Here is a 16,286-nt window from a genome sequence, read left to right on the forward strand (position 1 = left end):
TAGAAATATGACAAAGATTTACCCTCCAGAGAAAATAATTGGAAGTAAAAATAAAAGTTTGATGACAAGGAACAATGTGAATGAGGAATTGTGTCTGATTTCTCAAGCGGAGCCTAAGAGTGCAAATGAAGCTTGTAAGGATGATCACTGGATTCAAGCAATGAAGGAAGAATTGAATCAGATTGAGAAGAATGAAACATGAGAGTAAATCCCTAGACCTAAAGACAAGAATGTAATAGGAACCAAATGGGTATTCAAGAATAAGATGAATGAACAAGGAGAAGTTGTGATAAACAAGGCCAAACTTGTTTGCAAAGGTTACTCACAAAAAGAAGGCATATATTATGAGGAGACATATGCACTTGTAGCTAGAATGGAAGCAATGAGAATGTTCTTGGCTTATGCAGCGAATAAGAAGTTCAAGGTATATCAAATGGTTGTCAAGTCAGCTTTTTTGAATGGAGAACTTGAAGAAGAATTCTACATTGAGAAGCTTGATGGATTCCCTCTGACAAAAGACAAAGACATGGTATATAGACTGAAGAAAGCATTGTATGGTTTGAAGAAAGCACCTAGAACCTAGTATGCATGGATAAGTATTTGACAAAGCTTGGATTTGCTAAAGGTACAAGAGATGGTAATGTGTATTTAAGAGAAGTTGATGATGGTCTACTTATCATTGTAATATTTATTGATGACATAATATTTAGAGGTAATGATGAAGAAAGTGATAATTTTTCTAAAGAAATGAAGAATGAGTTTGAAATGAGCATGATAGGAGAGATGGAGTTTTTCCTAGGATTGCAGATTGTGTAGAACAATGATGGTATTTTCATTTCACAAGCTAAGAACTTGAAAGACTTGTTGAAGAGATTTGGATTAGAGAGTTGAAAACCTGTTGGTACACCTATGATAACTAGTCACAAGTTATCCAATAAATATGAGACACCTTCAATAGAGCAGAAGTACATATCTATGATTGGAGGATTGCAATATTTGACTCACACTAGACTAGATATAGCAAAGGTAGTTGGGATTGTAGCTAGATTTCAAGTTGATCCTAAAGAGTATCATTATGTAGTAGTGATGAGGATATTCATATATTTGAAGGGAACATCTGATTATGAGATTTGGTATGACAGATCAAATGATTTTACTTTGTGTGCATATTCTAATGTAGATTTGGTAGGCAGTATGGATGATAGAAAGAGTACCAGTGGTGGAACATTCTTTCTTGGAGGAAAATTGGTTTCTTGGCTGAGTAAGAAACATGATTGTATTTCACAGAGTACTTCTGAGGTAAAATATGTTGCAACAAAAAATATCTGTAATCAAGTTATGTGGATGAAATAAATGTTGATGGATATTGGGATTGAGTGTGTAGAACCTATTATCATTCATTGTGATAACAAAAGTACAGTGAGTATGTCTAAGAATCCTGTATTGATTCTAAGATGAAGCACATATCTATTAAGTATCATGTTTTGAGAGAAAATGCAACAGAAAAGGAGATCAGATTGGACTGTGTGAGTACTAAAGATCAAATTGCAGATATCTTTACAAAGCCTTTGCCTAAAGATACTTTTGAGTTCCTGAGAGGTATGCTTGGTGTTATGTCCTTGCCTACTTTTGAGTAGATGATGTAGAGAGTGCATCAATCTAGTGGTACAGAGAACTATTGTTAGAATGGATTTAATACTGATGCTTCTTGTATGGGGGAGTATTTGGTATGTACTAAGTCATTGAGGACTCTTGATATTTGGTATTTGGTATTGAACAATGTTTTTGGACACTTAGGCTAACTAAATAGTTAAAGAAGTATATATAATAATTTGTATTTAACAAGTGATATTTTGTATTTGTTTGAGGCCTTTGACATTGATGTCAATGGGAAAGAATATGGATGAAAAATATCTCCTAAGAAATGGGGGAGAGATATCTCTTTAGGGATATTTAGGAAGATTCATGTGAGAAGTAAGAGGAATATCTCTATGGGGGAGATATGTATGGTTAGTTGTTTATTATGAACAACTGTTGTCGATCCTAAGAAGAAGATGAGTGCGATAGGAACAACAAAGTACAATTTGGTATTCTTAAAATTTAGATGGTTTTTCATCTATGTTGCCATCAATGCCAAAGGGGGAGATTGTTAACATGAATGCTGATGATACTACATTTGACGAGTATCCTAAGCATTGGAGAGTATTGACATGTTGCATTCATGACTATGCTGTCATTAATGCCAACATAGTATGGTTTTTATAAAGGCTAGGAGAACAACAGTAAGAAATCTTATTGGTATGGACAATGATTTGATTGTTTGGTGATGCACAATTAAGGAAATGTTTCAGACGATGTCTTGATGATGTGGTTAAGTGCGTAGAGTCTAAGTTGATGGCGTACAATAGTTGTACCTAATATACAAAGAGCAGTTTAGAGAAAGAGTATTGGGTAAATAGTTCCTAATGTTTTATTGCTATCTTACATCTGAGATGCAATGAAGAAGTGTGAAATCACATAGTGATGAAGGACAATCATATGATGAAATTAGCGAGTGTGCAAGCCCTGGTATTACACGTGTAAATTTTTGTAATAGAATGTGAGTGGACATTTCTATTTATTATAATTAATTGGGAAATTTGCAAGGCCGATTCAAGGAATTATTATGAAGATATGGTATAAATGAAAGATGTTTTTCTTGTTTGTAATAAGTATCAAGTGTTGTATGAATTGCAAAGTGCGAAAAGGAGCATAGTGCTTGCTAAATGTGAGTAAGCGATCCAAGGGATTATTGGATGCAAGATCTGGTTACAAGATCTGAAGGAGCAAAAATCCGGTTGAAGGGACAAAGATAGAGGAAGGAAGTACATTTCAATTCAATTATTCTACAAGAAATAATACAAAGATCATTTGGACAGTGGGTTCATTGGTCTTAACCTTGAAGTTGTTTGGACAATGGATCCAACTATCTTCCATAACTCCTAATAGGGTTGACATAACTCTCATCAGGGATTCAAAATCTCCTAACAAGCACTCATATGTATTGAATGTTGTAATAGACTCCTAACATGGTCTATCCTCTAACAAGGAATATTTATATTAGTACATCATCTTGTGGGTACCATCCCCAATAGGGTTTTCCCTCTGATCAAGAGTTTCCCTAGTTAACATATCTCATGTTAATTGTGTATGAGTATCTTGTTGTGGTTTTAGTTTATATTAATCATATGGTTAAGTTTGTTTAAGGTTGATAATTATGATGATAGTTGGATAACTGATTCACACCCCGCTAGTTATATCAGTGGACTATATATTCTAACAATTACATGTGTGACAATAACCATTAAAATCATATTGCTTTGGAGACTGATTGAACTTGGAATGACACTCATATGCTTGATGACCATACTTTTTGTATTATAATAATAACCATCAAGTTTAGGAGTAACAATAGTCTTACCAACCCTGCTTTTGAAAACATTAGCCGTGTGTCTAGGTTTTCCATAATGATAGCATGTAGGCTTCTTTGGCTTTGGATTTGCATACATGTTCCTTTGTTTAACTTTCTTTGATGCCTCTCCTTACTCAATTGTAGAGTGCTCGACAAAGCCTGCTCCAATGGTATCTTTCAATCTTCTCTATCCTCTTAACTGTTCATCCAATTTCCTTGCACTTTCTTATGATCTTTTCAACCTTTCATTTGTATCCTTCTCAGAATTTAGTTCACACATTAACTTTTCGTTGTCAGATCTCAACTCAACAATTTCTTCCACATTTCTACCAATCTCATTGTTTACATTGAGTAGTTGATCTACCAAATCATAGTGGTTTTGGGTCAACGTCATAATTTCATCATATTTTGCATCCAATCTTGCACTTGTCTTCGTTTTATTATCTTCAACCATTCTTCTCTCATCCTCTTCTTACCTCTTTTGTTCCAAGATTTCACTCATCCTTGGTGATTATACTTCTTGTTTTCTCTTTAATAATTTCAACTTCTTGGTTAGGGTTTGATTTGTTTCCATTAGATATGATATAAAAGCTTCAAATTCATCAAACATATTACCATTAGATAGTTACTCAATCACTTTTTTCTGATATGCTATGCCAGTTATTTTATGTGCTCATTCTTTCCTTCTATTCAATGATTTCTTCATCTTTTCTCCCATTTCACTAGTCTTGCCTAGGGCAATCTTTAGTTCCAACTTTCGATTCTCAATCATCTTATCAAGCCTATACCTTTCCATCTTTCATATCTTTAATCTAGATTGGTAAAACTCCTTAACAAGAGAATTATCTCTAATACCAATTGTTGTAATATTTAGGAAAGATAAGATGCTAAGGGCACAAGGGGAGAGGGGGGTGAATCAATATCTCTAAAAACTTTATATCCTTTGAAATAAGATTAACCCTCATGATTGATGTACTTAGTTAACATGCATGCTCATAGTAAATTTTCATGAATAACATAAAGTAAATTCAATGATGTACTCAGTTAACATGCATGTTCATAGTATTTAATTTTCATGAATGACATAAAGTAAATTCAAGATCTAAAACTATAGACACATAATAAACCATTAAAACATGTAGCACTGATTTGGTCATGCAAAAACCCTTGGTTAGAGGGAAAACTGCAGTGGGGATGGAACCCACAAATCCTTCACTATTGCAACATAAAAATTGTCTATTAGGACATTCAAAGTATCACTTTTGGTGACTTACTATTTAGGAGTAGTACAATAAGATTTGTCAAAATCTACATTTCTCAAGGATTTTGTAACATTCATTAAATGTGCACTCGGTTAGGAGATTTACAATACATACTATTAGGTCTACTTTGTTAAAGAATTTTGTTGCTACAATGGTAAGAAAGTAATAGTAACTTGACCTAATTGAAATGCAACAAGTACTTTGCTAATTCAGATTTGTTTTATGCGCAATATCTATATATCACCTCCAATGATTGATATAAACCAATTTGTTCCTTTGTTGCTGCTTGGTAACTCTGCTTTGTAGTAGATTCTTCACCTTTTCATTCCATCAACATAACTGCCCCACCACAACTCTTTTTACTATTATAAATGTCATTAAATAGAAATATTTTTTCTCTTCAATCTTCACCCGAATAGGGTTTATAAACTTTTGGAGTACGCTTTTGATCAAGATCTACAATCTACATTTATCCTTATTAACTCACCTATCTTCCTTTTATTTCATTGGTATGCAATTTTCCTTGAGATCGTCACCAATAAAATCTCTCTTCCCAATAAATCTTTTGAAATCTTCTTCTCGATCTTGAAACTTTTTTTTCCCGCTCGGTAGAATAGGACTACATAGATTTTTGCAAGCTCTCAAACTCTTATTTACATCATATGTAGCTCAATAAACTCAATATGATTGCTCAGTTATGATGGCATCCTTCAGTAATAACATAGCTCAGTTACCATTCTTACTTCACTCGGTTAATCTTTCACTCGATCAATGTATATATTTTCTCGACATCCATATCACTAGATAATGACCAACTTGATAATCATTCTATTCAGTATTCACACACTATTCTACCTATACTTAATAGCTATACTATGGCTTGGTAGCAATGTTCACCAACCAATCTCTTCAATACTCACCAACCATACTTTTTCACTAATGAAAAAACTAGAATACATACAGGGGTAACATCAACCTATCAAACCAACTTATTTTCTTTCTTGAGAACATTCTTCATATCTATACATATTTAGCATGCTTTTGTCTAAATACAATCACTCTTTTTACTCCCTCATCTTGGCTTGTCCTTATTTCTTCGATCACACCTATGGCCTAGAGTAATACTTACATCCCCTATTATGATCACACCTATGCACAAGAAAGAAAGACAAAAACAAAAAGACACCCCCTTGTTCACTCAATCCCTCCTCCCGCCCCCCCCCCTCCCCCCACCACAAAAAAGAAAGAAAAAAAGAAAAGATTTTGACACTTTATATAGTGTGTGCACAATTACCACATGCCAAATTTGGGATAAAGTGGACTTTTGATTTTGATGTTTATAACTACCTTTTTGAGGCCAAATCAAACTCAAATCAATATAGCTCAAAATCAGATCAAATCTAAAGCATTAAAATTATCATACAATGTCAAAAAGGGCCAATTTATGAAAGTGATATTTTTGCCCAAATAAGACTACAATATTATTGCAGATCTAAAAAGTAGACAAAAGATCATGCACTTTAAAAAAAATTGCACCTAAAAATGTATCCAGATGAGCCCAATGAATGCTACAAATTTCCAAAATTTAGGATTAGACGTGTAGTTAGCAAAACTTATAATTTCTACAAAGTTTGTGCACCAAAACTAGAAAATAATACCTACATTGAAAAGTTCAAGAAATTTTAGCCAAAATAAAACAAATTGCACTAAAAAATTGAACAAAAACCAAAATGCAAATGTTCAAAACTAGTGTTTTTAGCAGATCTAATTTGACATCCCAACAATCATTACAATAGTTATAATTTTCCTAGATATGAAAATCAAATGACAATCAAATGACTGTCAAGCAGATATTCACATCTTATTGCATTTTACATATTCCAAAGATATGAGTATGATTGAATCAATTAGTTCTTGAAATCAAAGCATGTAGTTCAAATTTGATTTTGTAAATGGAAGTATTATTCACGTTTGCATCTAATAGGGGTCTTTTCAATTATCACCATGCATTGAATGTTTTTAGTATACTACATGAAAAAAGTTTTGGTAGTTAACATAGAAATTAATTCACCAAGTAATTGGAGGCTCATATTCAAACAAGCATAAAGTTATTATTATTTTATATAAAGTTAAATTTAAATCGAAAAAGAGATATTATGATTAAAAGGAAACTCTATCTCTGAAAAGTTTGATTTGCGATCTTAATTTTTGAATTTAATTTTTTAATATAACTGTGATGAATTTGACCTTGTCAAAAGGAAACTAAGTTCTTCTGAAAACCAAGTTTACAACATTCATTCATATACCTCCAACTAGTTGAACCATTGGAAATATATTATTATAGACCATATGACAGTGTGTCTTTAGTCCAAAATTGAACATATTAGCCACAAATACTAGCATGGTGCATGGACATCTGTCAACACACTCTAGTCTAGTAGAAAATGAAACACAAAAGCCTCCAATTTGACAAAGCACAAGTCTATGCTTCAAATAACCTAAAAAATACAAAATAGAATTATAACAACAAATACTATATAACAATGATGATTAATAAATAAGATGAAAAAAATACAAGCAAGCCTCCATGTGATTGAGTGCATTCAATGAAGCAAGGGAAACTTATTTTAGACTATTTGGAGACTTGCCTTAGTCAAGTCATTGCATTGGTGTTTCAACGTCTACATGAAGCAAATAAATATACTAAAAACATAAGTAGATGAATGATGAGATAATAGAAAAAAAATCAAATTAATAGAGGAAAATCCTTATCACATAAGACAAGTGATAGAAACAAACCTCATGTAAGAGATGAAAATCCCCATTACACAAGAAAGCAATAGAAACAAACCTCACATAAGAGATGAAAATTCTTATTGCACAAGAAAAAAGATAGATAAGGATGTGACAAGTCCTAAGATGCTCAAATACACAAGAGAGATGTAAAGATATTACCACATGAACTTGAAAAAGACGAGTGTTGGAAATATTACTGTAAAGAGCGCTATAGCTAATAATAGATTGTTGTAGTGAAATAAGAGAAAAACATCCTAATATTATAAGAGTTAAGATAGAGTGAAATTCTAAAAATCTTAGAGAACTTGAGAGGGATTAAATATGAATGAATGAAGCAAAGAGATGAACTTAGAAGAAAAAAAGAGTCTCCTATGAAAAGAAAAAGCAACAAGTGAATATTGGGATGTCAATGGATGAATACATGATGTACAAACGTGTGTGTGGTCCACTAGTGTCCAAACGAAGCACACTAGAAAATAATGACTAGCTAGGACACACAACTAATGCCTAAGCTAAAGTTAGAAAATAACTATTGACAAAGACTCTAAACATCATAAGAGGGAAAAGAGGGAAAAGGAAAAGGAAAATGCAAATGAAAAAAGATAATGCAAGGGCTCAAATGGAACAACACAAATTCTAGGGGAATTAACACTAAAGAAATTGCAAAAATGTGACCTAATTGCAAATTGGCATATCCAAGTTGCAACTTAAAAATAACATTACTTTTAGTTTAAAAAAAATTGCAATACTTTAATTTAAACAAAATTTAAATTTAAGAACAAGTAGATATCCACAATCCATAATTCATAATCTATGAGCTACTTCTAGATTTGATGCAAAACACCCCCACAAACAATCAAATCTACAAGCATCTTGTAGATTAAATATGTAATTTAATTAAAAATGTAGTTTAATTAGATCACTTGAACTTTTTAATTTAAGTAAAATCTCATGTAGATAAAAAATGTAATTAAAAAAATTCTTGTCCACTTGAAAGTTTTGATATATACCTTGAAATTTATAATTAAAAAAGGATGATCATATCTATATCTATTTATATTAATATGGCTAAATAAAATTTAGAGAAACAAATTAGTCACAAAAGTTTGATATACTTACATAAAAACAACTATAAAAGATTTGCCCAATTAATTTATTAAAATTTTCTTTTGAAGAATAAAAGATATTATTATTTAGCAATGATGTGTCCAAATGAATTTGAGTGTTTGACATATACATACATACATGTATGTATATGTCAAACACTCAAATTCATTTGGACACATCATCTAAAATCTTATTGTCTACCTGATTCAATTTTTCTTTGAATCATATTTGAAATGGAAGGGTACATAATTGATTTGAGCTTTCACTTTTATATTGAGACCTTTCATTTACAAACATCATTTGCTAAATGGACAAATTAATAAATATACTACAGAAATATATGCTAGTGATATACAAAAGGATTTGTAATTGATGTTAGACACCTCTTAGGTATACCATTGGACACCAAGATGCAATTTAGCTAGTAATGTAAACATGCAAACATTCACATATATCTTCCCCTTTAAACTTTGTAATCGGACAACTAACATATACCTTATTAAAAATTTGCCAAAATATGGAAAAAGATAGCTGAGACATTTTTCCCAACAAGCCAAAACTTAATTATTTTACTTACTAGTTCCATAACATAACGATCAACGATTAATACTCTCCTTGCTCCAAGCCGAATCAAATGGAATTTCCCTCTCAGGTTGAATTTAAACATCTGTAATGTTTAGCATAACCACTGATCTGATTAAATGAGGAATGAAGGATATGTAACTTTTTGAAGATATATGCGACAACACAGAAGGCCGAGTGTCACGTCTCACCTTAGAACCTTTCTTTCTTGCTTATGTGGCTATGTCGACTTGGTCAAAATTAAGACTTAGTTAAAAGTTGAATGAAAGTTAATGTTTTAAAATTTCTAATTGAAATGAATTATGATGATGGATACGTATGAAATATTACATTCAATGATGATGTTATTTGATATAATCATGATGTGATGTTTACAGTTCTGATTTAGTTAATGTTATTCTTAAATGATGATGCAAACAAGTTGTTAATAATGATCGATACTGACTTCTTGTTATGGTTGTGAGTGTTTGAGTGGATGCAGGGATTGTTACGACGGAAGTGTGGTCGAGGTTGAGAAGGCTAGCTCTTGGAAGGGGATGTGTCGGATGACCATGCGACCACACACACACCACTTAGGATTAATATGTTTGTTCATTTTTACACTACATTATTGCTATTAACTTTGAAATATGGCAAATGAATTTAGAAATAACATTTGATTTAATGTGCAAGTAGAAAAGAAATATAATAATTGTCTGAAAGATGGACTTTTATTTTAAATAATTTTTAATAATGAATAAAGGACAATATAGAACATTTTTATGGTTCCTTAACGTTCTAACATGATATGTACATTGGAACCCGTGGTTGTAAGTGAGTGTTTTAACATAGGATATATAAATATATCATGCTTTGCTAGTATAAAACAAGAGGAACATGAGTCTTACCACCATTTTTTCTTTTTAACATTTTTAAGCATGAATTTTCGGGGGTCGTTAGGTCAGTTAGGGCCCGTTTGGTAGCTGGAATTAGAACGGAATTGGCATTCGAAATTCTAAAAAAATTCTAATCCATTGTTTGGGTCCGCACAATCAGAATTGGAATTGGAAAAAAGTGAAATCCGGTATCCCCATTTGACCATTCCAAATTCCTTCAAATACTTGTTATTTGGAATTCCCGTTTTAATTTCCATTTTAAATCCCATTTTTTGAAAATGAGGATTTCAACTAAAGTAAAATTTGATTGGGTTTGACTTTCGGATGCCCATTTGGGGGCACTTCTTTTTGCACTAATTTTTGAAATTTAATTTTTTTAAATGGGGGGAAAATTTTTCGCTATTACTTGCTCATATATTTGCCACTGTTGAGTAATTTATCAGGTTTTTTCCGCCTGATCCGCCTCAGTAGTTACTGCAAAAAAGTTTGGTGAAATAACTTTTTCACATGCATTGTTTCTCAGTTAAATGAATTGTATGCAAGACAAAAACAATCTACTCTATTGATTTTTTTTTCTGGCGTAAAAGTGTTTCCAAGTAAGATTTTGTAAAAATTTAATATGAAAATTTAGACTTTGCACCTTCGAGTTTGAATGTTGTGATGATCAATTTTTTTATTGGATCTCTACAAATATATATATTTTTAATGGGATGTTTCTGACTCTTATTTCATCAATTCTTGTGATTCGGATTCATTCAACGAGATTTGAACAATATACATATTTCAGATCAGTAATTATGTGAATTATAATCAATGGTATTTTTTTTATAGAGCAAGAGTCATAAAAGTTTTAGTATCCACTAGTAAAATCTTGTCCTCATCCATTATGATAATGTTTACTTTCAACATGACTTAATCTTTTTATACTTGTTAAAAATGTTTGGACTTCAACAAACCAAATAAGTATTGAATTTTTTTGCATGATGATAACGCTACAGCTGGATGATAATATTTTGCATGTTATTTTGGCTAGTATTCCAATTCCACAATGTGCAACCAAACGGAAGAAATCTGTTCAACCAAACAGTCCCAAATTGGATTCCCTAATCATACTCTAGATTTGAAGTTCCAGAATCCCAAAGCCAGCATTCCGAATGCCAATGCTTAATTTATATTCCAGCAACCAAACGGGCCCTTATACGTTTCTTTGTGGAGAGAATGAGGTTAAAACAAAAACAGGTTTTTGGAATAAAGGGGAAAAATAGAGCCGATCGGAAGGGGAGCGGGAGAACAGAACAGAGGGAGGGCATAAGAGAAGGAAACGTCAGTAGAAGCTAGGGCATCACAGCAAGAATCTCTAAGGCGGCACACCAGAAAGGAGGAAGCAGACACAGAGATCAGTAACTTCAAACTCAGGTGCCCTCTTGTTAATATTTTCTCTCTGTCTGGTATCTCTCGTTGTATATTATAAGAAGTGATTAAATGAATGTCTTGTGCTGGAACGAATCTTTACTGGACAAGTATTGGAACAATATTGTTGGATCTTAGGTTTAGGTAATAGTGACCCAACACATTATTCTGAAACCCTATACATTAATGCTGAGCCTTATACGTTATTACTATTTTTGGTTGTGTCTTAAAACAATACGACTGCCGTATACTTGCTGTGCCTTGAAACACTGTTACTATTCCTTATACGTTTTTGTGGTGGTCATAAACGTTATTAGTGTACGTTGTTGCTGTAATCTTAAACAATAATTGCTGTCTTGAAAATGCCATATCATTAAAACGTTTTTCTTGTTGGGTTTCTAAAATGCTTGTGGAATGAAAACGTTATCAGTTGGTTTTCCTTAGTATTGAGTCTTATTGCAAGAAAAGTTTCCTACTAGCTTGAAGGAATCATATTATTATGGTGTTTCCAACTGTATTTCAGTCTATTACCATTTGAATGGCAGCTCATTAAAGTGTAAAAGAGTGTATAAGTGTTATACCATCTACGGATTAAGTCTTGAGATAGATGCTTGAAAAATGTATTCCAAAGACATTCCAAACTGTTCTTTAATTACATGTGTTAAACAATTATGATATCAGCATTTACCTTAACACCAACTCTACAGTTTTCCTGAATCTCGAAGTTAGAGAAAATAAAGGGCAAATTGCACAACAAAGGTTAAACTTGAAAATGGCACAAAGCTTCCAAAAAAAAAATGAGATCTTGGTTGTTTCCTTGTCTGTTGCCAGCATGTCAAGCCATGTAACACATATAAATATATGTAAAGCTTAAGGCAACCATAATGGTTATTTTTCTGAATATACAGATTCAGCAGCTAAACCATGGCTGAATCTTAAGTATAGATGAATAGATATGAACTTTTGCTTAGCTAGGTTGAACTATAAACACGAAGTGTAAATTTTCTTTTTATAATTCATTTTAGTAGTATGCTGATATTGAGCTACAATTTTGATTTATATGTAAACTTGTTGGTAGCATTAACAAGTATATCCCCTCATGTCGGGTGTAATGTAGCGATTTTTGGGACATATAGGTGGATATCTTCATGTTTAGTTTCCCTATCTGCCAGTACTGTAGAATGGTTGCATTCTATTTCTGTTTCTTCTACAGGGAAATCTGGATTGAAAGTGCTTGGCCAAGCCATTTTATTTTTCCAAATATTGTATATGTGACACATGGTTATACCTATTTGGAATTCTTTTTCTTTTACTGCATATGAGTAGATATGTAGTTATTTATTTCCCAACTACATTCCGTGTTTAGACTACTAGGCACATGGTTGCAATGTAGAAATGTTACACGGTCGCACCAGATACATCCGACTCATCTTGTTCCGGGAAGCTAGGCTTCTCGTGCCAGGGTCGGGGAACTCTTCGTGTCAGGAAGAGTCCCGGGGGAGTACTTCACTCCGTGGTTGGCGAGGTTAAAGCGCCTGGGCCACACTTCCGTCTCGGGAAGCAGGTGGGAGACGTCTGACAACTTTTGGAGACTGGAACCACTGGAGAGCTCATTGAACAATCATCTCAGTTTGATTGCCCAGCTCGTCATTTGAGATGTTCTTATTTATTTGGAAAGTCATCTCAGTTTGATTGCCCAGCTCGTCATTTGAGATGTACTTATTTATTTGGAAAGTCATCTTAGTTTGATTGCCCAGCTCGTCATTTGAGATGTACTAATTTATAACATTGTAACTCATTGTAACTATTATGTCGATCAGCAAATTGAAATTTTTATGTAACTGTTGTAAAGCTGTAAGCTGGAAGGACTAAACAGAATGATGTACGTCACGACATGAATGTATGTAAAGGATTTATGATGATCAATTTTAATGATGCATTATTTATTTTTTGTAATGTATAGTGTGTCTTTTCCACTTTTGTGAATAGTTTCTTCCGCATTTTCCAGTTGAAGTTTATGTGGCAAAGTTAGTCTAGCTGGTTCTTTACACCAAGATGGATATGAGAGTTGCGACCATAGATTTTGGACAGCTTGCCACACAGCAACTGCAGACCTTGAAAACAAAGTTGGTAAAAGATGGAAAGAAAAAATTGCACGTTTCTACTGACCTTAGTAAACGATGGTTTATGGAAAAGAAACCAAGTACCCGAAATCAGCAAAGAATTTTAATAATCAGTCATTTTAACCTATTAGTGCTGTAGAATTCCTAAGTCCATCTTGAAGCAAGGACTATATTAGACCATAACCTAAGACGGGAACCCAGATAGAAAATGGATGCTTCTAGCATTGCACCCACATTTTTTTTGTAGAAATCACACATTAAAATGAATCTACATTTAATGAAAGAGAACATCCTCGAACCCTGGCAAAACTGCTAGAACTTCATGGTCTAAATTCAAATCTCTTAAAAAAATAGAATGTGCATGTGATGACTCTAATGTGCAAATATCAAGTACTAGAAAGTTATTTATTATTTATACATATCAAGGTTGTGTGTTGCTGCAGTCTTAGAACGTAACAAAATGTTCAACATTTGACTTCTTTCAATGCATCTCTGAAATATATAAACGTGGGATCCGAGCTTCCTTCTTTGTAATATGCAAACACTGGACTACTGTCTTCCCTCAAGGATTCACCAACAAAACTGCAGGAATAAGTACCATTAAACAGCTTCAAATTTTATTCTGACATAATTGATATAATCTAACGTGAGATTGAACCAGAAAAGCTTAACTATTTTATGTTACGTTTGCTTTCTCAAAAGATTATATTAAGCAAAAACAAATTAAATAATCTAACGTCAAATTTTAAAGACAAATGAATAAAAGGAGTAAAATCAGTAAAAAAGATTGTCATTTGCATGGGGGTGAGGGGAACTGAAGAGATATCCCTTAGGAGCAGCAACTATGCCCGATAATTTTTGCTCGTTTATTAGTACTCTGGTCAACAGGTTTAAAGTGTAATTCTTTAATTTAGTAACGCAACATAAATTACTGATGCATAACAAAGTAGATGACAGGAAAGATTCATTCCTAGGAGTCTCTTCAATTGAATACATCAAGCTACAAACAGCGAGCTTGCAGAAGTATTTTGTTGAATGTATTAAATCAATCCTATCCCCAGAAAAAATGGATGTATTTGTGGGAACCTCTGGACTCAAATATCAATGCCATGATGAATGTGCATAAACCAAGTTATGTTTTGAGGGATGCTACCCCAACTCAGAAGCATTAGGTTTCTCTTTTATTATAGAGTTAATAAACCTACATTATCCCTTAAAAATGTTGGAGGTTGTTCAAGATCCTATAAGCTCAATTACAAGTTCTCTTGATCTCCCTTGCACTTGAAGTGTACTCATAATAAAAAGGCCTAAAACTTGGCAAGGATAAATTGTGGTTAAAAGCAAATTTTACTTGATATGATTCAAATAGTAGGCTCACACACAAAAACAGGATGACAAAGGCTGGTACAGGATGTTGAATGATAAAATTTGTAGCTATATGTCTATTTAATCATCACTTCCATTCTTATACTCGTTGTAGGTGCTTTCCAGTTCTAGGTCAAGAGAGGAAATAAAAGAAAGTTCAATATCCTAATAAGTAATCTTCATGCGGAAATTAAAAGCATGGTACGCCTGGTATTTGGCAGCATTGCATTGCAAATACAGTGCAAAAGGAACGAGAGCATTGATGGAAACTCAATTTGATAAAATAATATCAGATTTTAGGAAAGAAGTGAAAATAACAATCTGTTCTGTAACTATGAGTTGGTTGTAACTGTTCATCCACCATATTATGTATATTTTAGACCACAGATACAATAACAAATTCGTTATCTGCCTTTCCCAGGTGATCATCATAGTATTGGTTTCTTGAACTGCTTACTGTTCTACTGACTTTTCAAAATTATTTTTTCTTCTAGTTTTTCTTTTGTTCTAATATTTTGAATCAGAGCAGTTCAAAATGGTAACAATTACAAATTCTCAAATTTAATGGTAAAAAATAAATTATAATGGTTTTTGATGCTCTCAAACAAAGATTTTGTGGCTATGAGATCTTGTGAATGTAATATCCCTTTCAATTTTGAATTAATTTTCTGATTCCTTAACCTGAGAATTTTGTCAAACACTTTGCACACAAGGGCCATATTGCAGATCTAAATTCTGATTTCTTTCTAATGTCAAACTTTAATAAAATATGCTTGCCAAGAACTCCAAAACATCTGACAATAAAGATGCAAATGTTTTTTGTATTTTTTGAAACATATAGCTTTGGATACAAATGAGAAAATATGCTAATACAACAATTAGACATTAAGGCAACGTCTGCTATGATTTTCAATGATATTCTAATCCTTTTTGACAACTTTCTGATATAAGATTATGCTATAAATCAGATTACAAGACCTCCACAAGTGATTTCTAAATCCCTATAGATGCCCTAAAATATTCAGATAAAATAACCTTAATGCAATGGAAAATATAAATGAAAAGAAACCTGGAAACTGACCAAATTTATTGTAGCGATGACATTGTAGCAGCAACAATGTTCACCTTCAGCTACATGAGAGTCTTCCAAATTCTTCCAGAATCCTTATCCAAATATCCCAACCCTACTACAAAATGTCCGAGGATTAATATCAAACTTATTACTTCAAACTTAACTTCTCAAATCTGGCCCTAGGCCACAAACTCAGCACAATGAAAAGACCGATTATCTTCTCAAATAGTTGCAACCCTTTGG

The 16,286-nt window shown here is 32.8% G+C and overlaps 2 protein-coding genes across 7 annotated transcripts in view; one reads left to right on the forward strand and one right to left on the reverse strand.

Annotated features, from left to right (window-relative positions):
• Window positions 1–11,076: 11,076 nt before the first annotated feature.
• The window catches only part of LOC149564455 (secreted RxLR effector protein 161-like), a 51,166-nt gene continuing 45,956 nt past the window's right edge, over window positions 11,077–16,286 (forward strand). For 4 of the 6 annotated variants that reach the window (XM_089818007.1, XM_089818009.1, XM_089818005.1 and 1 more), the window contains exon 1: window positions 11,097–11,489. The gene's annotated coding sequence lies outside the window, so the exon portion shown is untranslated. Of the gene's footprint in view, window positions 11,490–16,286 lie in introns of all 6 variants that reach the window. The other 2 variants (XR_016361839.1, XR_016361838.1) reach the window with 2 other exon arrangements.
• Window positions 13,917–16,286, reverse strand: part of LOC149564456 (translationally-controlled tumor protein homolog) — a 49,259-nt gene continuing 46,889 nt past the window's right edge. Inside the window, exon 5 of the mRNA XM_089818010.1 lies at window positions 13,917–14,188. Within this exon, the coding sequence (XP_089674136.1) occupies window positions 14,071–14,188 (118 nt within the window). The 3' untranslated portion in view covers window positions 13,917–14,070. The remainder of the gene's footprint in view (window positions 14,189–16,286) is intronic.

This window comes from Cupressus sempervirens, chromosome 3 (genome assembly GCF_028749045.1).
Source record: "Cupressus sempervirens isolate cs-2001-9-10 chromosome 3, ASM2874904v1, whole genome shotgun sequence".
Lineage (NCBI taxonomy): Eukaryota > Viridiplantae > Streptophyta > Pinopsida > Cupressales > Cupressaceae > Cupressus > Cupressus sempervirens.